This window comes from Haemaphysalis longicornis, unplaced genomic scaffold, assembly GCF_048455015.1.
Source record: "Haemaphysalis longicornis isolate Haplotype H1 unplaced genomic scaffold, Haemaphysalis longicornis Haplotype H1 scaffold_1, whole genome shotgun sequence".
In the NCBI taxonomy this organism is placed as follows: Eukaryota; Metazoa; Arthropoda; class Arachnida; order Ixodida; family Ixodidae; genus Haemaphysalis; species Haemaphysalis longicornis.
Genome location: NW_027526203.1, coordinates 435,606,785 through 435,633,388, shown reverse-complemented (window position 1 = coordinate 435,633,388; position 26,604 = coordinate 435,606,785). Strand labels below are relative to the sequence as shown.

Genomic DNA, 26,604 nt, shown 5'->3' with positions numbered 1-26,604 from the left:
ATTTAGAGAAATTCATTTTTTACCATGAAAGGTCCGTATTCAGTTTTTTTTTTTTTTTAATTTCTCGCCATTTTTCAACGTATAAGGACATTTTCGAACTTGTTACCAGGGCCAGTGACGAAGTTTGAGTTCTCGAAACAATGTTTAGGTAGTACACGAATTATGCAGCACTTATAACAGGCACCGATTGCACGCTCCCGATTTATTAAAACGCCAGGATTAGCTTCCGTCACGCTTTTCGCTACTCCCTGGCTGGTAGCAATGTGCTCGCGGCGTGGTCAGCCTCAAACCACTTTGCCCATTTCCTTTGAAAGCCTTTTTTGTGTGCACATACGAACTTGCCACGAGCTGTCGAAAAAAAAATAAATACGTGCAACGCTAACAGCAAGCTCGGGGGGGCGCACTTTTGTTTATTTTGCCCGAGGCTACTGCCAAGAATAGCGGACGGGCAGCCCGCGCATGCGCAGATCGATACTGAAAAAGGTCCATACAAAGACTGACAAGAGTGAAATTTCGGGATTCAAGGGGGGTGTCCAGAAAAACTAGGGGGGGTCTACACACCCCCTAGGGGGGGTGTAGGGAATTCACTGATTTGTATATCATTGTGTTCTTACTTTTTCTGCGTATTACGTAATACAAAGTTGAATCCAATTATCATTTTAGTTTAATTAACGAAGTGCGACGGTATGTTTATCTTGCTTCTTGCCCATGTGTTATATATTTATGTAAGCCCTCTACCCTATCCCCCTGTTCCTATGTACTCTTTCCTCCCTATCCCACCTCCCGTATACCAGCAGGCGTTCCGGTGTCCGCCCCTAGGCGAGACAATTTACGCCTGTAGGTGGACCTTCCTTTCTTTCTTATTTTTTACAATAAATTTTTTACAATAAATTACAATAATTTTTTTACAAAAACTTTGATGCACACTGGCTATACTTTTTTTTATTTAACGTTCCAAAACAACTTCTTAATGCGAGTTTTCCGCGTGAAGAATATTCCGGTAATACGAGAATTCCTCGTACGAGGTTCCCATCACAAGTTGGCATTCCTGACCAGTTTGTATAGTATGACGAGTGGGCCTAGACCCAGTTGTGGCGTTTGCTATTGTGTCCTTGTCGTTACCAGGGAATGAACTGAATAAAATTCAACCAGCTACCAAGTGGTTCCACTTCCCTCAGAAATGTGGGAACAAATGTTTAGGAACTTGTGGTCAACAGCCATCTTGGGCCTTCTAGGGGGCAGGATGAGGTTAAGGAAACTCCAGGCACGGACAAGGTTTCACGCCCGAATGGATGGACGAGCTGCTTTATTGATACTGGTAGCTTGTCTCCTCCCCCGAGGCATCATCGCTTCTTGCGTAGTGTTAGTACGCGCTTTGCCGCTCGTGCATGCGCGGCATGGGATAGGACGTTATGTTTCACGCGTGAGTACACAATTTATTCTGTATGCTTGATAAAAAGAGCGAAGGGTCGTCAATGTAGTTTTTGCGTGCTGTTTCTGATTGTCCACTTTATCACAGTGCAATTAAAACAAGTCTTAAGCTCGAGCCTTCCTCCCCCACCACCACCGCGCGGCAAACCATGACACAACCAGCTTCGTTGACATGTCTGTTTGTTCCAATTCGTAATTCCAGCCACACTTACACTTTAACAGTTGGAAGTGTTCGCCGCGCGTCGCTGCCATTGTGCTTACAAGATACGAGCACCGTTTTTTTTTTCCTCATGTGCTCCAATCAGATCATGACCCTTATTACAGGGCAATGTTTTATGACCGGTACCTACAAAAAGCGCCGCCTCGTTATCGACTGCCGAGCCATCTGGCCATATCCGCTGTCGAAACTGCCGGCGTGGCGAAAGATCCTCGAGATCTGTGGGTGCAGCTCCTGGCTGCACGGCCTCGCATGATGGTCCAGGGGGCGAGGGGGAAGGGAGAGGGGCGCCGCCTCACCGCGCACGCATCAGCGCGGATGGCTGCGACCAGCGGCACTCGGCCTCTGGGTGCAGGATGAGATGCTGGACCATGTTCCTGCTCCTGCGCATCGCCGGTGAGCCGCCTGCCTTTGACAGCTGCATTGGGGCCTCTTGTTCGCATAAAGTGCGCCCACCCCATGCCAGCTACCGCAGTCTCTGCGCGTGCTAGCGTGCTAACTTATCACGCGCACCACATGCTGGCGGGGTGGCGCTGACGATAGCGAAGTGCGGACCCCGAATTTTTCTCTTTCTCGTGGGGTGATTGCTCACCGGCAAACGTTCAATGCTTGCGCACTCGAAACATTCACCCGTCACGCACGCGTCCTTTGGATGATAGTGCTATCGTTTATCGAGGTTAAAGCGACAATAGCCTTACCATGGACCCGCTGCTATTTTATTTATAGTTTGGTCTGTGTAAAGATACAAAATTAGCTAATATCACTATCACTGTGGTCAGATAGAACCTCGTCCGTGGCTTAAACTATAAAAAGTGCGGAGAGCTCAGTGGGCATACAAAAAAAAAAAAAATGGATACAGTGGAATTTCATTGATACGATTCAGCATATTGCGTTTTTCGGCCTAATACGTTTTTATTTTCGTTCCCGGCCAGCGTCCCTTAGAAATAATGCATTTTCGTACGTTGATTACGATCACATTCTTGCCTAAAATCGGATAATACGATCGCAAAAGCGAATCTCGGCCGACATTTCTGGTAATCTTACGTTTATTCTTCGGTATAATACTCGCTCAACCCGCATTGCAACAAGCCACGACCTGCACGTTGCAGAGACACCGAGGGAGCGGAAACCGAGGCGAAAACATTACTGCAATGCGTGGCCATTCCGTGCAAGGCTGACGATGTCAGGTGATGCACCCCGCCGTGTAGCAAATTGTATCATAATCAAGGAAGAAGGCGCCCAATGCTCCCGGCAGGCGCGACTTCCCTTCCCAACTTCTCCATGAACCGTGCTTCCCACGCCGTGATTTGTTTTTGTTTTTTTGCCTTGTTGCTATGCGCGGCCGTGTTTCCAGGCTCGTGACAAAGTCAAAGAAATGCAAGGCGCAAGTGGAAATCGTACGCCAATTCGAAGAAAACCCGAAGAAGAAGCGCGTGGGAATGGCAAGCGAGTTCGCTCTGCCAGTGTCAGCGCTCAACACTATTGTGGATCAGCAATAGTAACTTCTAAGGAAGCTGCAAGTTTTTGGACCTGGTGTAAAACAAACGCTAGGTGCAAAGCATGAGTAAAAGGAAAACATCTTGCTTACATGGTTCAAGGAAGTTAGGGCGACAAAATCAGTCCTACATCGCGCTCTCCTTGGATATTCAAAACTTTCAAGCACCCGAGGCTGCCTTCGCCGATTTACGGCACGACACGGATTGTCGTACAAGGCAGTGTCTGCCAAAGCAACAAATACCGGCAGCTTCTTTTTGTACGTTTTAGGAGAATTTACTCCCGGACATTTAATGAAGAAAGGACAGCACAAATAAGAGCAGATACTTCAATGTTGCTCCATAAAAGTGAGTTGCTGACGGAGCATACATACTTTCCTTCTTTTGTTAACCTATTTGGATAATAAGATTTCTGGATAATGCGTTTTATTTTCCGGTTCCTGTGAACAACGTATCAACGAGATTTCACCGTATACATGATGAGTGATTTTTCTTTGGGTACTTGCCGTCTTTCTCGCAGCATTTATTTTTAGAATATGTACGTGTCAACATGTCCAGCAACGTGTATTATGAAGCTCGCCTCCACCAGGGTACATCACAGTTGTTCGATCCGTCAGGTCAGACGTATTTCTCGAGCTAAGCTATCTCTGCAAGCGTTGCGGGCATCGGAGAGACTGAACGCAACCACAGACTGGGTCGAACAGTGGGAATTCAGCGGGCAGCGACAGGACGGGTGACGTTTTTGCGGTTTAACTTGTGAGGTGGTATGACGTACTAAGGAAGCTACACATATGCCAATGGCGGCAGAAGATGTGCAGTTTCGCAGTAGTCAGAGCATAAAATGCTTCACAAACCAGTACACGTATGTATACTATATTGGGAGGCAAAAAGATCCTACCCCACGAACCCTTTATAAAAGAAATAACTCCAACAAAATATTGGCAGCCTTTAGTGCTTGTGGCATTGGTCGTAGCATTTATTCGAGATATAAGCAGTGTATACGGGCGTAGCAGCATCTGCAAGCACCACTATTCCGTGAAGATAAGAAGCGAGCACCGTACTAGAAATTTCGGACAGAAGTTCGTTCCGAAGTTTAGTACGTTTAGGGTGATGTTTAGTACGTTCTTCTTTTTGTCATTATATTCCACGGTCAAGCTGGTGAGGGCTGCAGTTTTGTGAGTTCTGTATGCTCTGACCTGTCCGTGACATGACACGCGCAGACGCTAGCTGTCGGTCTGTTAGGGCTGCTTGAAAATTTTCTGTAAGTACGGGCGTCCACACTCTTTGCTTACTTTACGCTAAGGCAGAAGGAGACGATAAGTTGGTAAGGCGGTGCTCCAGCTAAGAGGATGGACGACTGTACCTCGGTTGCAACAATAAAAAAAACTCATGACACTCAGTTCGGCTGCTCCAACCACAGGATATCGTCAATAGCTGCACACACCCCCGCGGGCATGTGGAATTCTATAAATATATGTTACTTTGCTAGGCTTATGAGCACGCGCTTATATAGATCCAGAGGTTTCTTGTGGTCGACTCTCCTGGGGTTTGCGCTCTATGTAACTGATTGTTTGATTGATTGATTGATTGATTGATTGATTGATTGATTGATTGATTGATTGATTGATTGATTGATTGATTGATTGATTGATCCATCGATCGATCGAACTTCTTTACTGACTTAAATGATCGAGTTGAAACGCCGTTTTATGAACTGCTGTTCAACAAACCTCTGCAGCTCTGTGCCCCCGCCGGTGAGCTTGGTTCTACTTGCCTCCATGTTTTCGGATAAATACTCAGAAATAAATCTGAAAAAACACTCGGCGGTAAAATGTTTGTCAATTCGGATTTATTCGATAAACTCCAATTTTGTAGGTGATGGTGGCAAAAAAATTATGGTCGAAGTTCCGTCTCTAGAACGTTTGAGCTAGAACTCAGTTATCTGAGGCACTGGTCGTTTGCACCTATCAGGTATACGAACCCTGATATCATGAGCGAACCCTTGGGTGTGAAAACTCCCAAAGTTTTTCATAAAAATAGGTTTATGGCGTGCGCGGAAAAATCGCACACATGCAGGCGTTTGTTTTTACGGCGCAAGCTGTATATGTCTAATCCACCCCCACCCCGGTCAACTTTACTCGGCAGAGTCGGCATCGCTTCTCCGCTCCTCCTTGCCACCACCGATGCCTCTTTAACAAGTTTTATACACCTCGCCACCACCGATGTATCATTAACAAGTTGCACAATTGGACTATGGGTCCGTCGCGTGTCGTTCGCTTGGAGGAAGAAGAGCGGGAATTGAATTAGGGTCGGCGCGTGCAGAATCGCGAATGGGGGCTAAAATAACGGAAAGTCGCTGCCGCAGAACGTGCAGCCGCCACCATGGCCGCCTCAAGTTCCACCTCGTCGAGAAGCTGCGAATCCCTCCCGGATGAAGAGCAACTTGTCCGCTTGGAACACCGACGTGAGCTAATAATTCTTGTTCAGCTTGGAGGGCTTTTGGAGCGACGTTATCGCCGATGTCTTTCTCGTGTAAGCACGCGCACATAATCCGTTGCCGGTTTATGCATGCACGGGTGGGGGCTTGGAGGAAGTGGGGAGCTAGGCCTTATACCCTCACCGATTACATGTATGGGGCTGATGGGAGAGTTAAGCGTGGACGTCTCATTATCTTATGTCCCCTGTGGTCGAGCGGTTTGGGTTGGTGTGCTGCACAAACCGTATACCACAGCCCACGACGCGGGAGGAAAACGGGCAGCCCTAAGTTTGTCCGCTAGAATAGAGCTGGACTCCTTCCACGTTTCATTATGCTAATTGGTTAGGAAGTATCCTCAATCGCAAATTACGAACAAACGTGTTTTGTATCCTGCACTGCTCGGACTGCACCAAGCTTCGCTAGTCATGCTCCTCCACAAGTGGAAGGGCACTGATTTTTTTCCCTTTTCCGACGCGACTCCCGCGCATCCAAAACAACTTTTGCTCCATCTATAGTAGCTTTGCTTAACCGCGCTGGCGCGATCTTTTCTCGCGCGGCCTGCCGCCGATGACCGTCTGCATCGGATGCAGTTTGCGGACGCCACACTTCATCAGCACACTGCTCTCTGAACAATGGTAAGATATATTTGGAGTAGAGCGAAATTAAGCTTATATTTTTACACGTCTTCGTAATCACTTTCCAGTACCTGATTTCCCTGATTCTGGGGTTTAATGCGCCAAAGCTGCACGCAGGCTATGCAGGGCGCGCCCCTACTATTTTAACAGCGGAGCTGCTACAGCGATGACCCTGACGAAGTCTCTGCTGGTATCGGGTCACGCCCTGCGGAGTACCGACACGCTGACTGTTTCGCTCTGGCAGTAGTTACTCACCCCAATTCCCTCGCCGTACGCACCTCTTACGGCGGATGAGGCGTCAATAGCTCTGGCTCTTATCTCCAGGCCACAACCACACATTATAATCACTGAATCGAAGACGGCCGTTCAAAACTTTAATCGCGGTAGCATTTAGGATACGGCACTCAAAATTATCCTCCAAATCCCCTTACCCAACCAGTCGACATCGTCTGGGCCCCGGCCCACACTGGGGTGAGACCGTGAGAGGCAATAAGGCAGCCCACAAACGGCACGAGAACTTACTAGCTCCCGCTCCCCACCACGGCGCTCGGTCACAAAGAAATCACGGAGCGTTGCCGTCTCTCCCACTGCCGCTATCCCCCTGCCCAGACGGCCCCCGTGCCCACATCGCTCACTAACGATCAGGAGCGCCTATACCAATTCCCTCGCCAGTCGTTCCCTCCTGTACAACATATATCCTTCTCAATTCCCTTCCCCCAACTGTCCCCTATTTGACTCCCTGGACAGTCTAACTTACGCCATGCAGGCCTGTCCCCTCAACCCCCCCCCCCCCCCCCCCTCACTAGCATCGAGCAGTGGTTGGATGCGCTGGGAAGCTTGCAAATGGGGGTGCAACTAATTCTGATTGACCGAGCCGCCACCGTCGCCGCCAGTCTTCCACGCGGTCCCAACTTGGAAAATAAAGGGATCTCTCTCTCTCTCTCTCTCTCTCTCTCTCTCTCTCTCTCTCTCTCTCTCTCTCTCTCTCTCTCTCTCTCTCTCTCTCTCTCTCTCTCTCTCTCTCTCTCTCTCTCTCTCTCTCTCTCTGGAGCAGGTTTTTCCGCCGCGAAAAAACCACTTTCCACTACAGAAAAATTTTAAAAATGAAACAAATGTCCTAGGGCCTCAATATTTTGATATAAGACGGCTTATATTGCTCCTGAAACAACGTCTTCCCAGAAATGCATATGTGTTTAAAGGTGAAGCCGACTTTAGGGGATCGGTGTATTCTGGTTCCCAGACCCACCCACAGATTGCGCAACTGCCGCGCAGTGGTTAGCAGGATTCAGCGTACCGCTACCCTGTGTGCGCGTGCTACAAGTATGGTGTAGTGCGGGGAAGCTTCGTGCGCTTGGCGGCAAAGCCCACCCTCTTCAATAAATCTACGACACGCAGGAGCGTGTCCGCCGCGCTGGCGCGTGCTGGCGGTGAATCACGCCGGCGGCAATTGAAAAACAAGCTGTTCAAGCGGGGACGTGTGGAGACTTGAATCTGCGAACAGACTCCCCTCGCCGAGATCTCCTCTCCCACCTCTCTTAGACTCAACATGCTCCGGCTTTCACGACCCCGGGAAAGAGTGTTCTTGTGCGCCTGTATCCTGTTTGGGCCGTGTGCAAAGCCCTGGAAGTAGCGGAACCGTTGCCGCTTCTGTGTATAAAACCCACCCTCTCGGTGGTTAGAAACAGTCGACATTTGAGGCTGAACTAAGAAGAGCGCTGCTTTGCCCGTCGGCTTCATACTGTTCCTGTATCTTCACTGTTCATCTCTCGTCATGCATTAAAAACCAGTTAAGTTTGCTCTTGGCTTTTTGCCGTTAACACCAAGGCAGTTCATCTGTTCACCGCTCGGCCACCACGCTACCACTACATGACGGAGGTGACGGAGCTCGATACGGGGACGCCTTCGCCAATGTAACAATGGGCTTCCCAGGATAGAAAAACAAATGAACGAAAAATTTAAAAAAAAATACCCTTGTGCCTTCATATTTTGATGTCACACCTCCCATATTGACCCCGGAAAAATGCCTTCCCAGCATTGGATTCTATCTTCGGGGTGAAGGCGACTTTAAGGAGATCAGTGTAAGCTTGGTCTTTGTAAGCTGGCTTTCCCACATCAGGGTTGCACAGTGAAGTATAACCACCTATGGAGGGAGTATGATTACAGAAAACGACTTTAACTCTTGTGTTATCTAAAGTATCCCGAAACAAATTATATAACAATTAGCCGCTAAGCCGCTAATTTACTTGTCGTCATCACAGCAGACTCCCGTGAAGACGAACTCGAAGGGACCGTAAACATTTGTTCCTATTATGAGAAATTCGTCTTAAGCGGATATTTTTTGCATTGTGGACGTTACAAGAGAACAAAAATGTTGTTCATCTTAAGCGAGTTTGTCTTAACGGGAGTCCACTGTAGTTAATCCACAGTGAAGTAGTAAACGCTACAGGATTAGTGTCTGTTGTCAGTGCATGACCATCTACGGAGGGAGTACGGTTTCAAAAAATGGCTGTAACTGTTGCTTCACCAGAACTATCCGGAAACAAATTATATGACAATTAGCCGCTAAGACGACTCTAACGTCACGCACAAGAAAGAAGCCGAAGCTAAACGGAATCTTCGTAAAGACAACCCACAGCTCCGCTGTTATAGCAGATTACCCTCAGGGTAGAACTCGGTTTAGTTTTTTAACCACCCGAGCATCTTTAACGTGCGCCAAAATTTTGACACACGGGCGTTTTCGCTTCCGCCTCCATCAGCAAAGCAGCCACCGCGGCCAGGATTGAACCCGCGACCTCGGCGTCAACGCCTTTGCAACTGCCCCACCGTATACTTTCCAGTACCTGCGGTAATGTTAACTTACTCAAGATTTCCGATACGGGCATATTGGAACATCTGGGCCAGCCAAGTGTTGCGTGTACCCCTAAGAACAACGGGCGTTGCTACGTGTGCGCACCCGCATGCTGCGGTGAGTGCTTGAAGGTTCTTTGTGGAGCAAAAGTTAGAAGGCTTCTAACTTTTGCTCGTCGCGAAAGAGCATTATTTATACTTAAAATAATAAAGACGAACGTGTTTGGTTGGCGGAATTTCGCTCTGCTGCGGGTTGAAGTTTTAAACAACTTTTAGAAGGCAGTCGCTGCTTTCGGTTAGTGCTCAGTTACTGTGCACGAAGGGTGCAACATTGAAAATAGCGCCATTTGGGTGGGTACCCTTTACAAAGCAGCACAATTATTGAATACCCTTGTAGTCAACCTTCGGATAGTCCTTCAACCTTCGGATAGTCCTTCGGATAAATTTCATTTCATTTCATTTCATTTCATTTCACTTTATTTTCAATTCCAACATGATAGTTCAAGAAAGCATTGCATCAAACTTGGAAAGCATTGCATCAAAACGAAATTGTCAGATTCAGTTTAGGAGATCCAAGTACGCACATAATTTTGGCGTGAAACAGGCACAGGCTTGGTGGGTGTATGCGCATTATCTGAGAATTCGTTTGATGGCTTTCTCCTTGTTGCCCATTTGCACGACAAAAAGACACTTCACGCTTGGCGAATGAGAATTCGTGTGTATAGGCGGGGTTACATGCTGCCAAGTGTCCAATCCATTGCAAGGTGCGCATGCGGCATGCGGCTTTATGAAAAGTTGGATTATTTCCACATATGTGCATGCAAGGCCTCACAAATATGCACCACTTGACATAGTAAGTCCCATGTGTGATAACAGCCGCTGTTACGCAGTCAAAGTAAAATCTGCAATCGCCCACTCAATTAAATGAAACCACAACTTCGCGAAAGTGTTCTTTTGGGCCATTCTCGTCAACGACGTGCGGCAGTGACTGCAGTTGTCCCCCTGCTCATGGAGCGGCGCTCAGAAAATACGCGTATTCCTGTAGAACCACTGGCAAACGCATTCGGAATTGTGGTTATTATACGCGGCCACTAACTCTGCTTATCCTTACATAACGGCTACTGATAACTATGTTTTTGTCACAAGCTACACACCACCTTTACGATGTTTGCTCTCACCCCTAACGATTTTGCAATGTCTTTTAGTTAAAACGGAAATGAACAAAACAATCCGAAGGTCATAGGAGTGCGCCCATGGCAACCCGAAGTTTATAACCTCTGATGCTGTGTGCGTGTCTCGGATTGATTAATTGAAGAGCTTTTACTGAGCTTCAAATAAAGAATGGTGCGCGCAGGCTCACCAGATGGGATGGTTCCCTATTCGCGGGACCCATATGTGTCCAGTAATTCTTCCCCTCGAGCCAGCAGCTGTTGCTGAATGGCGAGGTCAGAGCTGGACAGTAAGGTCTCCCATCGCTCGAGCGGGTTGGGGTTGGGGGGAAGGGTGTAGGGGGGTGTCTTGAGTTTAGTGCACTCCCCAATTATGTGCGCGAGAGTGCGGTCTCCCTTGCAGAACGGAAAGATTTCTTTGTTTTTCTCTAGGTTTTTCGTGTTGTTTTACTTTTATTTTTCCTTCCATATTCCGCCTCTCTCTTTGGTGGAAATCGTTCACCCCCCTTCCCCTGAAATCGAATCCTGCTCACGCCACTACTGCATGCAATCATTATCACTGTCATCGGCGATTTCTTATCGCGGCGACAGAGATGAGCGGCGGGTCCGTCGAAAATCTAATCGACCATGAAGTGCTTTAAGAATAATTCCCTCGTATTATGCATAGCCTTGTTTTTCCATTCAGCGCGGAAGTGTGGGGTTAGAGCTTGTAGATCCTGCCTTTGTATTGCAACTGTTCTTGGGCTTCGGAAAACGCACCATGTTATCGTCGTCGTCATCATGGTCACCATCATCACCTCATTCATGTCCACTGTAGGATGAAGGGCTCTTTCATAGACTCCCATTTTGCGCTGTGCGAACCTATTATTTGTCATCAAACTTCCTCCTCTCCTTCCACCGTAGAGTTACCGTTTTCTCCCATTTTTATTCCCATATCTCGGCCGGCTGTACGTCAGTTCTCCTGCGCGTCACATCATGCCCAGCCAAACTCCCCAATTCTTCCTATTAATTTCAGCTGGGATGTATTCTGAGCCAGTTTCATCTTAAACCAAAACGCTTGTTTCCTACCCCTAAGCGGTACGCCTATCATTCTTATGTCCGTGGTTCGCTGGCCGACCCAAATTTACTTTCAATGCGTTTAGTAAGTCCCTAAGCTTGAGTCATCATTGGGAGTACGCTCATGCTGTATACCAAGGTAGCTCACTGGTCATTATGACAGAGTGCAGCTCTGTTTATGATCTTACGGCCTCGTAACCACGGGGCCGTAAGATCATAAACAGAGCTGCTCTCTGTCGGCGCTGACAACTTATCAAAGGTAGTTATATTTATCCACCTCTTCTAGTATTTCGTTACCTAGACTAAATGTGACACTTTCTGCACGTCTGCTTAAAAGTACGTTCAACTTGTTAATAATTATCTTTAACGTTTGGCTAAGCTTTCTGAGTATAGTTCCTAAAACATTCGTTGCAGATCACCAAATTCACTGAACAAAACGGCGTCCGCAAATTTCAACTGCCGCAAATATCCTCTGTTTACTTGTGTCTCTAACTTGTCCCGATCAAGCTTCCTAGATATACCTCCATGTCTTATACTTCCGTAAATATGGTTGGGGCTGAACTGGGACTCCTGCAAGCACAATGCATGCGCATTCTATAGGTATAATGCTGATCGTAGCACACGTTAATAACCGCGCTACCACCGACAAAAAAAAAAAAAAGAAATTGTCTGAGCAGTGAGAGCTTTTGGCTTATGTGTGTCAGATCAAGCTACACGTCAAGTTATCCCATATCTATGCGCTCATTTTATTGCGGATATTTTAGCCGGATTCGTATTAATCAATATAAAGCAATATGGTATAAAACATTCCTATAAACCAACTGGAAACCTTTGGCGAAATTTCAGGGTCAATGTCTCTTTTCAAAGAGATCAGAAAGATATGGCTGCAATCGTGCACCCGCAGATACCCTCCTTGCGTTATTGAGGGCCGCCTTCTATGAGGCGTGAATATCCGCCGTTCACTCCGAGCCTCACATCGGGAGAAAGTTGGTGACGATGATTATTGCGGCCATACTTCATTATATATGGCACTCGGATGGGCACTTCTTGGAGCCAGAGAGGCATCCATTGTCTTCTGCGATAACGCTCTTTCCACTACTACTGCACACCTCATACGTATAAAACTGCAGGAACATATACAAAAGGACACGGCAAACAAACGTTGAAGCATAGGGTTTATGTTGTCCCGAAGCCATGGTTACAGTGGTTACAGCTTCGCGCTTTGTTTTCTTCGCACAGATAGTAGGAAGCAAAGGGAGGAGAAAACTGTATATAGTACATAATGACGCATGGCGCTATTTGTTTTTGCTCCTTCTAGCAGGCTTTTGTGCAAGCAATGTCGCAGTGCGGTACCCTGACGTGGGAGAGCGCACGCGCGTGCTGGACATCGTGACACGCGTTGCGCAATGTTTTCTTGGGAGCTCCTTATGGCGTGCACTCCGCTGAGCATTCGAGCTCTCTCGGGGCGCACGCAGCAGGAGGCAGAGCTGCTGCATTCACAGAGCGAGTGAATGCCCACCAGGCCCACTCCCAGCGGCCCGGTGCACACGGACCAGCGACTTTGCAGCGCGTCGGGGGCGAGTGAGATAACGCCCGCCGAATTACAATTAACATTCGTGGCCAAGGTCGCCGCAGCGCCACTGTCCGTTCGAAAACGTCTTCACGCTGCGCTGGCGGAGCATAGATTCGAATCTAGGCCGAGGTGCCCTTTCAGGCCTGCCTCGAAAGGCGGACAACAAAGGAGGGAGAGGATCACACGCGGTTCCGCATCCCCTGCCCCTGTTGCCGCGTGACAGCGGAGCTAGCCGGCCGAGGACAGTCACTCTGGCCGGACGCTGCTGGACGGGGCGCGACTCGGGCGTTGTCCAGGAGATCCGGACCCAGAGTTGAAGGCCCTTCGGGAGACGAATGCCCCGCCCACGCGCCCGTCTGGACCAGAGGAGACGATGTGTCGTCCCGGAAACAATCGTATACGTCGATTTCGGTTTCCGATATGCGTACAATGTGTTGTGGAAGGTGCAACGTAGTGGCGTTGTTGACTAGTCGTATTGCCAGTAAACGGTTCGCAAGCATACCAGTTCTTGTGAATTTAAAAAGTGAGCCAAATCAGTTTATACCAATGGAGGGCATCTCGTTGCTATTGTAGTCGTGTATACATTCGTTTTGTGCAGGCAGCAGAATCCTGTTAAATTGAAGTCATATACGAGCTGGGAATAAGGTCGAGTTACCGAAGTTTCGGTGTAGGCAAAATAGTAGCAAGTTTAATGCACAGGTTGCACATTACCCAGATCGCACATTACTGGGGCAGTACATATAGCAGCCGCACAAATGAAAAAAAAAAACTATTTAACAATTATCACAGCGCAACTGCGGCTTTGCTCGTTATGTAAATTGATTGATTGTGGGATTGAACGCTCCAACGCAACGCAGGCGACGAGGCGCGTCGTAGTGGAGGGCTCCGGATTAATTTTGACTACCTGGGCCGGAACTTGTACACACGGGCGTGTTTGCTTTTCGCCTCCATCAGAAAAGCGGCCGCCGCGGCCGTGAATCGAACCCGCGACCACGTGCTCAGCAGCGCAACGCCTTAGCCACTGAGCCACTGCAGCGGCTTTCCTCGTTATGTAAAAAAGCAGTATTAAGCACTAGGCGCTCTTCCACGCTGGCACCCTGGAGAAACACAGGAGAATTGATTTTTTTTTTTATTTCAAACTAAGTATAGCACTTCGCTCTCAAATGCTTTCACATCTGCTTTGTTTTTCTGTGGAACTTGGTTTAGGAGGACATTTAAGAACGCTTAATGCGTCGAACAACCAACTACAACCGAAACAAAATTACGGAGGCGGTGGTCTTAAAGAGGCCCGTGGCCAGGGGGGGCGTCAACAATGGGGCAAAGAAAATGATCCATGAAAGTCGGCCATGCAGCTTTCCTGCTCATTTCGGTCATTTCGCTAGTCACTCAGGGGGTTTTACGAGCTATTCAAAATATTTTCCCACAGCTGTTGCAGACACCATAGAGCTCACTTCGTGCACAATATGAAGTTCGTGTTTTAGATCATGCTAAGTTACGTGTCAATAGAGAAAAAACGGCCATAGAGAATAAAACGAGCGCAGGTCGTGTTCCTGTCGGCTTCAAAACTGTCACGCAGTTTACTGAAGAGCTGACACGAATGCCTGGCCCGCTGCCAGTTGCTTTCAGTCTTTGTGAACTGCGGTCCGCAGTTGATCACACGTTTCTGAGTAACGGCGCGGCGTTCCGCAACCGCCTTTAAGCGGCCCGAATAAGTTTCATCAATAATATTCAAGTCAGGTTAGCGTGTCTATAAAACTTTTGAACTTCTTTGTCCTGGAGCTGCCATTTTATCAGCGGTCTGTGCTGGCGGCCCTATAATTGGCGCTGTCGACAGGAAGATGTACCTGCGCATGCGCAACACAGCCCAGAACATGTCATCGTTTTATGAAAGATTAACGGATGAAAATGTTTATACACCGACGAGTTGATTGTGTGCTATCAATAACACCTGTTGGGCTAGCTAAAGGCGAGTTCCTGTGGCGTGAAGCTCAACTCGGAAAGGCGAACGAGTAAAATACAGCACAGCGCAAGTCCTTCATTCTACTCGTTCGCCTTTCCATGTTTATTCACACCTAGGCATCTGTGCGACTATTAATATCAATCTGGCACGCGTCCAACGGCCGGCATAGCATGATTGCAAAAACTGACCGCTTGCAGATATGTTTAGGCTGCAGAAAATGAAGGTTTATAGTGTACGCGCAATAAAACGCCCCAAAAGAATGCTCTAAAAATTCTACACAGGCGGTGGCGTGGGGCAGACCACCTTGATGACGAGATGCATGCAGATGAAAGCGAACGCACTGTACAAGCATCGCCCATGTGCGGTGTTTTCGCGGCAAAACCGGTAAGCTGCTCTGGTGGTGCCGAATGACACGCGCTTCCGTGTTCACCCTATAACTGTGATCCAGATAGTACAGTGTGCACAACAAATGTACAGAGGATTATGAAACAAGTTTTATCCTAAAAGAGAGGAGGGGAGAATAGAAAGAGTATACACGTGCCGCCCGTCTGTCTGTCTGTCGCGAAAAGCAGAAAGGTGCGTTGCCAACTTAGTGGTCCCGCAATGCAGAATTTCTCGCATTCTAATGAAGGCCGAAAAGTTGTTTCTGCTGATAAAACAAAAACTTAATTTAGAAAGGAAAAAAAGTAAGTGGTAGGAATCAGACCCAGGTCTCATGTTTCCAGAAGCGGACTCAGGCTGACCTCCTGACATGAAAGGGGAGATTTCCTTGGGAATTCGCTACAGGATTGGGATGAAGAGCACTGCAGACTTGACGGTGATGATTCAGAAGATATTTAGACTGCTCCACGCTCTCCGCACACCGCTTGGATCCGGCACGGCACTGCACGGCACGGCACTGAACTGCACGAGTAGCAATCGCGTACGATGCCACCTCTATGCCATAAACAGTTTTGTTTAAATTTTATTGCGCCGAAAGCATGTCAACAGGCACGCGCAGCACAGGAAGCAAATGGATAATCCTCAGTAGATATGGGTTGCGCGGAAAAAAATACGGTACCAGCTCCGGAAGAGTGGGTCACGGTATGGCCGGCCGAGAGCGTAAATGAATGCGTAGGAAGAGCGCGCATGTGCTCAGAAGAGGGTCCCTTAGGTGTCCGCGCTGCTACGCGGCACTGCGGTCAGGGGTTGAACGAGGCAAACCAAGCGTGTCAGCGGGCGCCTGCAACTGAAGACGGCTTGAGAACAATGGTGCCACCGCCGGAGAAGGACGCGAGGCTTCTTCCTGTGGCCGGCCGCGCAGCGCCGTGTCCTCGTACGCAGCCATTGCGGCACAAAGGAGCGCGAACGACAGCTCGCACGAGGGCACGGTCATTAAGTTTGAGGCAGGTGATAGCCAACTAAACTGCCCGCTCACCTCTCTTGATCTTAATATTTCACCCTCGTAAGTTGCAAAACATACATGTGGGGCAGTAGGCGTGCAGTTGTACACCGGGAATCTACTCACTGTGTCGATCCTCACTACTTTCGGGCTAGATGTGTTCGACACTTTGAATTTGAGCGTCGGTATCCTGAGACACGTTGTTGGACTGGGGACTACTTGGAGAAAACTTACGCTTACATAATGCGGTATTTGTAAGCCTGCCCCGTGTGTCGTAAGCAGATTACACGTTTGGTTTACGGACAAAAAAATTGGCTCGTATCAGCTCATTTTACGGCAAATGTCGCCGAAAAACGACAGTATTCTGTCGCCTCTGCAACGTAAATGCCTCTCTTCTCTCTCTCCCCCGGCCACCTCTGATGCCGTTCCCCTCCTTTGAGATCCTCCCAGGATAAACACGGAGGAGGTTTGCTAACGTCAATTCAATTTTCCCGCGATTCACTGCTCGCGCCGTCTACTGGAACATTTTGTTACGTTTGAAGTTTGACGCTGCCACGAGGTCCAGGCTCGCGCGAGCCCTTTTTGTATTTTTGGGTCAAAATATTGTTTTCGGCGCGTATTAATTTTTTGCTATCGCAAATATCACGTCCACATTTATTTTCAATTAGAAGAACACTGCGAATAGCAGTTGTGCGTTGACGTTTTGCCTCAAATAGGCCTAATGTTTTCGTTTTGCTCAACGATGTTGACAAGTATGCAGTATGTTCAGATTTAGTTGTTTGGAACTTCGGAAAGGTTTTCACTACATAAACTTCTCGTTCAGGAAATATTTATGATGGGTGAATTTACGGACAGACATACAGACAGACAGACAGACAGAAAGACAGACAGACAGAAAGACAGACAGACAGACAGACAGACAGACAGACAGACAGACAGACAGACAGACGGCTTCTGTAGCATGGCAAAGAATGGAAGCGCTAACACAAGGACAAGCGAGTAGTCTGTACTTGCTTGTCCTTGTTGTGTTAGCGCTTCTGTTCTTTGTCATGTCCTACCAACAGGCCCAAGCCAGCACTCTCCTGTAGTGTGATCTTCAAAATGGTGTTGACAACTGGTGTTTTCCCTGCAATGCAGTTGTTTTCTCTTCTTATGCATGTCTTTTTCCTTGGTTTACTTACGGCTTGGTGCCATTGCTAAATTAGTTCAAGTTCTGCGCAAGCGCCCACAACGGCTGAACTCTCCGAACGCTAGTTGAAATCTCCGAAAAACGAAAAAGCGCGCACGTAGTGAAGGCTTCACCACATAGCATAAAAGCGCTGAACGAAGCTTGAAGCACAGCGGCGCGCTGTGCTTTGCTTTTTGAGGCTAGAGCAGGTTGCTTGCGAGCTAAGAGCTTTGTGAGAAGTATTTACAAAATGATGGGGTATGCGTGGTCTGTGGAAATTTATTGCGGCGAGCTTCAGGCGCTGATGGTTGGGCGCCCGCAGTTACAAATCAGCTGATGATGATGATTGCTATTGGTTTCCCATTTGTAGCGGGGTGATTGCGTGTCATCTTACCAAAAAGGACTAATATACCTGTGTTTTATACTCTTGGTTTAATACTAGCGCTGCTTAGGGCAGGCACAAAAACCTTATTAGGCCAAAATACTTTTTTTTCCTCTTACAGGTGGTAACTATCCTAGGCAATATTCCCCTGTCTGCTTTTCGTCCACCAGCATTCTAATCTTCTTTTCGTCGCCTCGACAGCCTTTTACCGTTCTCTGTGCTACCCTTAAATCCTAGGGCTTCTGGAAACCGAATATTTCCCTCATGTATATTTGGATGGATACCCTCGCATTCTAACATTATGTGCCACATAGTTTCTGTTTCTTTTCCACAGACCACGCATACCCCATCATTTTGTAAATACTTCCCACAAAGCTCTTAGCTCGCAAGCAACCTGCTCTAGCCTCAAAAAGCAAAGCACAGCGCGCCGCTGTGCTTCAAGCTTCGTTCAGCGCTTTTATGCTGTGTGGTGAAGCCTTCACTACGTGCGCCTTTCGAGTAAGCGTTTCTGTGTCGGTGACTCAGGCTTGCCGCGACAGCCAACAGATCCCAACGAGCCGCAACGTGCCTGGGAAGTCCGGATCGCTGGCGCCTCGCTGTCGGCGGGATTCAAACTTCGGCGGTGCAGACAAGGCGTGCAGAGACTTGTCCGAAGGACGCGGAAGCCGCAGCGGAGAAACCCTCCCTCCCCCTCTCTCGAACTCAGCGTGCGCCGCTTCTACCGACCCCTCAAGAACTCTAGAAGAGCGTTGTGTGTGTCTGTACTATGTCGCGCCGTGTGCAAACAAACCAGAGGGAACGCTTGTTTGACCGTTAGCGCTTTGGGTATAAATTAGGCCCCCCTAAGCGCTGAAGTTCTTTCCTGTTGGAACAGTGAATCAATACTGTCACTCTGCTCGAGTCCTGTACTGTAACCTCGCCCGTTGGGGCATTGTTCTTGTCTTGTTTCGGCTCATCTCTCGCCACGCAGTAAACCAGTTAAGTTTGCCTACGGCTTCCGGTCGTCTTCTCCAAGGCAGCAACATTTGCTGGCCGCTCTCTTCACCACGCTACCACGCGCGTGACGATGGCGACGGAGCTAGGAGGATACGCCTTCCCGAATGCAACAACGGGTTGACAGCGGTGGAATGGCAACGTCGCAACACCCCCCATTGGGGGGCCGGCCTCCTCGAGTCAGGAAAGCTCTGGTCCGCGCTGGCTGCCCTGGTCCTCTGCATCTGCACCAGGCTACTCTGGATTGAGAGGGCGGTGCTGGCCAGCTGGCCCGCCCACTGCTCGTAGGCTGGGTTAGGACTGGGGATAAGGGGCGGGGTTTTCTGAAATTCCCATACCATGTGGTACAGGGTGCCAGGTTGAGGACAGAAATTATAGGTAGCGTAGTGGAGGGTAGGGTACATGGCATGGAGGGGAGTGCCATGTGGATAGAAGTTAGTCTGAAGTCGGCGAAAAGTATTCACCCGCCACGGCGGCTCAGTGCGTTGTGCTGCTGAGCACGAGGACGCGGGTTCGATTCCCGGCCGCGGCGGCCGCTTTTCTGATGTAGGCGAAAAGCAAAAACGCTCGTGTGTACGAGATTTCGGCGCACGGTATAAGATCCCCAGGTGGTCAAAATTAATCCAGAGCCCTCCACTACGGCGCGCCTCATCGCCTGTGTAGCGTCTAAATTACGTTGTTCCACAAAAAAAACTGTTCGGCAGCTGAACACCTCTTGAAAAATGCACTTGAAAAATTTGGAAGTGTATTTGGCAGTGTTGGGACGGCCTGCCTGTACAATTCGGTTAATGCATACGCGAAAATTGCCGGAGTTGTACCTAGCAGTCCTCATGTAAGAACATGTTTTATTTAAGTACCGCCCTTCTTGCGTTTATTAGTTGTGTCTTTATGTTGTGTCGAAATTTAATTTCGACATAAGAAGCGTTTTTTTTAATCAGTAGTCCCAGGTATCAAGTGCTCTTTTCATATGCGACGCAAGTGACAGTGGCTATTGAACATGAATGTGAGCAGCGCGCTTGTTGAATTAGACCAATGGATTTTAGTAGTAAAGTAGTTGAACGGCTATGTTCAACTGTTGGCTTCTTCGTGCTATCATAAACAATAACATTTTTGGTGTTCCTGTCGTGGATACAGGTCGCACATGTCCTCGTTTGATATCTTTTTGCAATTACGTAAAAATTTATGGTGCCTATATTTACGACGCTGGGGGCCTAAAACGTTGTTTGGCCTGCCTACTTTTGGCGCCTAAAACGCGCTTTTTGATGCCTACAAATCCGGCTTCTAGTTGTGACATTCTACGTTTGTCACGTGTGCGCCGCGGTCTTAAGTGCAACATAGCCAAGTTCACATGAACTATCGAGGGCTGGTTCCAGCTCCATTGGAGATACCAAGAACTGACCCATCCATTCTGCACTCCAGCAACTTTTTCCAACTTCCCTCCCTCTCCATCCCGCTTTCCCATCGTGACCAGAGGTCCTTCTTTCCAGTTAAAGTTTTTCTACTGCTATACTAGCCAGCGCACTTTCCTTTCGCTCGCGTGTACGTAAGAGCGGCGGGCTAGGTGTCAGGGATTGGCCGCTCTTACGGGTTTGTTACCCTTGTTGGCCTATGGCTGTAGATATGTTACCGGCGCGTTTATATAGGCTGTGGTGGCGACGCAGACCTTTCAAGCTGTTCGTGAATTGGGGTAACAAGCTGCGTTACTGCTGCCGAACGCTTGTTCCACGTGTACAACTTTTATGCAGGATAGGTGCTCACGGAAATCGGATTGAAGGGAATACGTTTTTTTCTTCTTCTCTCTTCTTGCTCTCAAAGGGAGCGTCCAGGGTTGTGGCGTGCCCAGCGGTATCTCCCAGCTGCTGCTCAAGATGGCCAAGCGGTCTGTCGCCAGCCCGATCGTGCATTCCGCGGACCCTCCGTGGACGACGCCACGGCAGTGGGGGTCGCCGCAAGGCCGATCTGGACGAATACCTTCGCAGGAGTTCCGCACCACCGTCGTCCTGACAGATGAGGAGTACTTCGCTTCGCTCCACCCGGCTGATTCGCAGAATAGCCCCGAGGTTTCCAAGCGGAAACCGTTCTTAGACGGATATCCCTATGGAAAACCGCGAGAGCCTGAAGGAGGTGATGCCGAGGATTCTGCGGCCGCGGACAGCGACACTTACACGGCAGCTCCGAGATCAAGCGTCAGAGTTCTCAGAAACCACCTGGAAGGTTTCTTGAGCAACATGAGAAACGACCTCGACACAGGCCTCAAGGAAAGAGCCAGGGTTCGAATATTCAACGAATTTCTCGACTATGGACTCGAGACCCGTTACCAGAACTTCAGTGGCAAGTTTTACAGGGACTTGGTAATAGTCGAGTTTGTTACGTTCTCTCTCGGGGTGTTTATTTTGCATTATATGTATACATATGCTCTTTTGCGCGTCGCCACTGTTTTTTTAACAGCGAAGCTGTTTAGCATATGTTATTTTTTTGTGTCTGCAGTTAAAAATACCAAAAAATTGCCGAGCGCTCGTGTGTGCGTGCCACGCGACGACCGCCCAGCGTCCCCAGCGCACGTTTGTCAACTTCAGCATACCCTCTTAGGGAGATTATCCAAGATTGGCCAAAAAAACTCTAGCGTTCGCCGTAATCGTGGCAACATTTGCTCGGAACGAGAAAGGAACGTCATAGCGTACACCGCTCCAAGGTGATGTCCAGTGATTATCACTTCAAACAAACAAACAGAAAAGCTGACATTTTGAACTACAATGATAGAGCAAAGGTCGTTGCGGCAGCAAAGAAGAAGCAAATCGGCTGCAATCATGGACTTAAACCTTCATGATGGTCGTGATGGCTGCGCACAACATCTCTACCTTCAAGTCTTACGCGCTAGTGTGAGCTTCCTTAATTTTTTTATTTTTTTGCGGACTATGAATAATACCATTCATTTTAATGGAATTTGTTTTATCAATATGAGCTCATTACAACACATTTTGATAAAAATATTGCCCACTATTTCAACGGCGCGCTATTGCCAAATTGGTTTACTAGCAACAGCTGACGCCGGCCCGTCGTGTCACACTGAGTGATTGTTCTAAGATTTAGTTTACACACGATTGAATACATTTTCATCGCCAGTATAGGGTTTTTATTACCGGTGTTTGCGTCATAAGTACTTCATTATAGCTAGGTTTTCATTATCCGTAATGAAATTAATACATTTCGTTATTGGTATTTGCTCGTTAGACAGTACTAACCAAATTAATAAAAGTAATTAGCGAAGGGGCCTGGGATCTGTCTCCTCTAAAATAGTGGTGTGGTGGGAGCACTGTTCCTCAAATTCTAGAAAAGATCCCTCCTAAGGCCCCTCATGGGACGCGAAGCAAATAATTAATCAATTGTGCAAAGCCACTTGTTGTGACTGAGGGTTTGAAAGAACAAGGCTCTGTGATATGGCTTCATTTTCACAAGCTTGAACTTCGAGGTATCCAATATTGGTCCTAACGGATAGAAAAAAGAACAGTCACAAGGGCGAACAACCGCCGTAGCCACTAGCAGAGCCGGCTTGGGTCACTTCAGCAACGCGGCTCACGCCGACAGCGGCAGCATGCGGTACTTAGTTTTTTTACAGTGAAGTGGTCTATAGCTAGTGTGCGGTATTTTATGGCGTCCGCGCGGAAAAAACGTCATGCGGTAAAGGCAGCTTACAAAGACCAAGCTTGCACCGATAATGTCATGGAGCTTCATGTTATGATACAAGACGGCTTACAATGCCCCTGGAAGAACGTCCTCTCTAGAAATGGATTTGTGTTTAGACGTGAAGACGACATTAAGACGATCAACGTAAGCCTGGTCAGCTTACAAAGACCGAACTTACGCCAGTAAGGTCCTAGGGACTTCATATTTTGATATGAGACGCCTTAATTACACTCCTGTAAAAATGTCTGCACAGCAATGCAGTTGTCTACGACGACGATGGTTGAAGGCGAAGCTTTCTTGTGATTGTGATGGATTTTTTGGTTGGCCAATCCCACACTGCGAGTATATGGCCCACGCTGCGAGTATGTGGTACTCTGGAGGTACGCACCACTTTTCGAGAATACCCCCAGCAACTCTCGGGTGTGCACTCCGTAGGCCTAACGTTTGGGTTTGGGGTGTGGGGCGACTCGGCAAGAATCGCTTGGGGTTCGGTTCGACCATATGTTGAAACTGAGCAATCGGACAGACGCCGGCTTCATAACGCGAGAGACCCAGGTTCGATTCCGGCCTCGGGAAGCGCTTTAATGCGTAGCATTTTTTGCCGAGTACCACGCAGCCAGGACCGTGTAACGCCCTGCATTTCCACAATAATGCAGATTTCGGAAAAGTTCCAAATGTTATCGTTGTAATAATGTAAACAGAGATAATTGGTCGGACGAAATTGTGAAAAAACCAGAAACTAAAAAAAAAATATTAAAATTACGGAAAACATTAAAACGTACACCGCATGGCATTTCCACAATAATGCAGATTTCGCGAAAGTTTCACCTGTAGTCGTTATAATAGCGTAAGTGGAGATAATCGGTCGAACAAAATTTTTAAAAACTAAAAAAAGAAAAGAAAAAATTAGAATAATTACGGGAAATGGCGAACCGTGTAACGCCCCGCATTTCCGCAATAAGGAAGATTTCGCGAAAGTTTCACTTGTAATAGTTATAATAGCGTAATTGGACATAAATAGTGACACAGGATTTAAAAAAAACAAAAAAATTTGACTGGAAAAAACTCACTCAAGACAGGCGGCAAAGAATGCTAGGCATTAGTAGATAATTATCAGAATTTATGCAGAATTTTTTTCTTTCACTGCACCCACGATCATTCATCATCGATGATAATGATGATGATGATTGCTATTGGTTTCCCCTTTGTAGCGGGGTGATGATATGTCATCTTACCAAAAAGGACTAATATACCTATGTTTTATACTCTCGGTTTAATACTAGCGCTGCTTAGGGCAGGCACAAAAAGCTTATTAGGCAAAAAATACTTTTTTTCTGTTGCAGGTGGTAACTCTTCTAGGCAATATTCCCCTTTGCTTTTCGTCCACCAGCATTCTAATCTTCTTTTCGTTGCCACGACAGCCTTGAAGTAACTTTCTCTGTGCTACACTTAAATCCTATAGGGCTTCTGGAAGCCGAATATTTCCCTCATGTAGATTTGGATGGATACCCCCGCGTTCTAACGCCATGTGCCGCATAGTTTCTGATTCTTTTCCGCAGACTACGCATACAGTGATGCCAACCTGAGGCAACGCTTTATCCCTAGAATGACCCCTCAAAAATCCTTAGATAGCAGACAAAATCCCCAGATTGCATTTTTTTTTATTTTCGCAAGTTGGCATTCACCTTTATTAGTCTAAACGCAGCTTGCTCTTCGCTTCGTTTGCTCTGAATATTATTGGAGTTAAGATACAGCTTACTAGCAGCAACGGCAGCTCTTTTTTTCTACATTTTCTCTTCGTCCAGAAGTTGCCATTTCACATGGAGCGCGCCTTCACTTTGCACAGTGAAGGTGCGCGGCGGAGGTGAATTTCGCGCGTTTTTCCGTGCAAGTCACAATTGCACTTTCACTCGCGAAGCCAAGTAGTCAGTCGTGAAGACAAGTTCGGAAAAGTTCCTTCGAGTGTACAGCACACCTCAGAGTTTCCACAGTTGCACTTCACTTGCGAAGACAAGTTGTCACTCGCGACGACAAGTTCGGACAAGTTCCTTCGACAGCACACCTCACAGGTTGTTACTGCGAGAACCTCGCGTTACAGAACCACAGTCGCCCTCTCTCGGCTTGCACAACACCAATGCTGTTTTAAATGAAAAAAATAGAAATAGCGAAGGAAAGTTAAAAATGAAAAATAGAAATTAGCAAAAAATTACATTCTTTGCATTCACTTATTGTTGAAAACGCGTGGTTACTCAGCAACACCAGTCACTAAGCTGCATAGCGTTTCATTTCAACAGACTCTAAAAAATCCCTAGATTTCACAAAAAGACGCCAAATCTTTAAAAGAGACAAAAAACCCCTAGATCTAGGGATAAATCCCTAGGGTTGGCATCACTGTACGCATACCCCTTCATTTTGTGAATACATCCCCACAAAGCTCTTAGTTCGCAAGCAACCTGCTCTAGCCTCAAAAAGCAAAGCACTGCCCTGGGAATTATCATAGAAATTTTCCTTTCTGATGTTCAATTCCTCAGCCCTGTACATCGTCGACAGAGAAAGTTGACTTTCCTGTAGGGCGTATTGGCAGTGAGGTCACTAAAGCTTCGGTATAAAAATCGGTGTAAGCTGATGATGATGATTGCTATTAGTATTCCCTTTGCAGCAGGGTGATGACGTGTCATCTTACCAAAAAGGACTAATATACCAATGTTTTATACTATTGGTTTAATACTAGCGCTGCTTAGGACAGGCACGAAAAACTAATTAGGCACAAAATACTTTTTTTTTCTGTTACAGGTGGTAGCTTTCCTAGGCAATATTCCCCTCTGCTTTTCGTCCACCAGCATTCTAATCTTTTCGTTGCCTCGGCAGACTTGAAGTAACTTCCTCTGTGCTACCCTTAAATCCTATAGGGCTTCTGGAAGCCGAATATTTCCCTCGTGTAGATTTGGATGGATACCCTCGCGTTCTAACGCCATGTGCCGCATAGTTTCTGTTTCTTTTCCGCAGACTACGCATACCCCATCATTTTGTGAATACTTCCCCACAAAGCTCTTAGTTCGCAAGCAACCTGTTCTAGCCGCAAAAAGCAAAGCACTGCCATGGGAATTATCGTAGACATTTTCCTTACTGATGTCCAATTTATCATCCCTGTACATTTCTAACGACGTTTTAGCTTCCATTTTTTTCTCTCCATTTATTCGTTTCGAACTTCCTTGCCTCTTTTCTGGTTACCTTGGCTGTTTCCACTCTTCTTTCCGTACGTTAGCATTCTAGTCTTACTTAACCAGTCCACGCTTTTCAAGTATAGGTACCTAAAAACCTTAGCTGTCCACCTACGTTGATCCACTGCTCTCAACCTTCTCTCAAAACATATTTTACTCTGCGCTTCTCGAACTTCAAACGACGCCCAGCCCAGCCCATATCTCCCTGCACTGCTTTGTTAGTTGTTGTAAGCTGGCTTTCCCACATTGTTTGTTTCACAGTGAAGCCTACTCAAAAGAAAAAAATTCCCCGCATTTCCCCGAGGGGAAGAATGTGAAAGTGCGAATGCACGAGTTGAATTTGCGCGGTTCGGTAATGTTCGCGAAAGAGAGATCACACACACACACACAACTACAAAGAAAGAAAGATGCATTTATTCACAGACACCTATTTGTGTTGTCGTTGTACTTGATTGCTAGAGCGGATCTCAGCTTTGAAATTTCGTGTCAGTACTCCTTTAAGCAGGTGCATTAGCCCTTCTCACGCCCGATTCTTGGCCAATCCCCCACGTGGGTATGTGCCATGTCAGCGGCCAGGCAGCGCGCGCCCATCTCCCCCCGTTGCCAAGGAAGACGAGGAGATTCCTGGCCAATCCCCCACGCGGGTATGTGCCATGTCAGCGGCCAGGCTGCGCGCGCCCATCTTCACGTGCGCGGACATCGCCGGTGGACGCAGGTTCAGGGTCGCTTAAGAAGTGCATTGCACTTAAAACGCGACGCGGGCGGGCCCCGATAACAGCGACGCTAGTGCAATCGCTGACGGAGTGCCAACACTACTGCGGCGCCCTGCGAGCGTGTCCTTAAGACTGCACGTAAGCGACGAGCAAAAACGTATGCGGCAGACTGTGGTTCGATAACGACCTGACCGCAGACACGAAA

At 47.7% G+C, this 26,604-nt stretch overlaps 1 protein-coding gene across 1 annotated transcript in view; it reads left to right on the top strand.

Annotated features, from left to right (window-relative positions):
- The first annotated feature begins 1,966 nt into the window (after positions 1-1,966).
- LOC144155781 (uncharacterized) overlaps positions 1,967-26,604 on the top strand; it is a 36,432-nt gene continuing 11,794 nt past the window's right edge. Inside the window, exons 1-2 of the mRNA XM_077687437.1 lie at positions 1,967-2,044; positions 20,597-21,132. Coding sequence (XP_077543563.1) covers positions 2,005-2,044; positions 20,597-21,132 — 576 coding nt within the window. The 5' untranslated portion in view covers positions 1,967-2,004. The remainder of the gene's footprint in view (positions 2,045-20,596; positions 21,133-26,604) is intronic.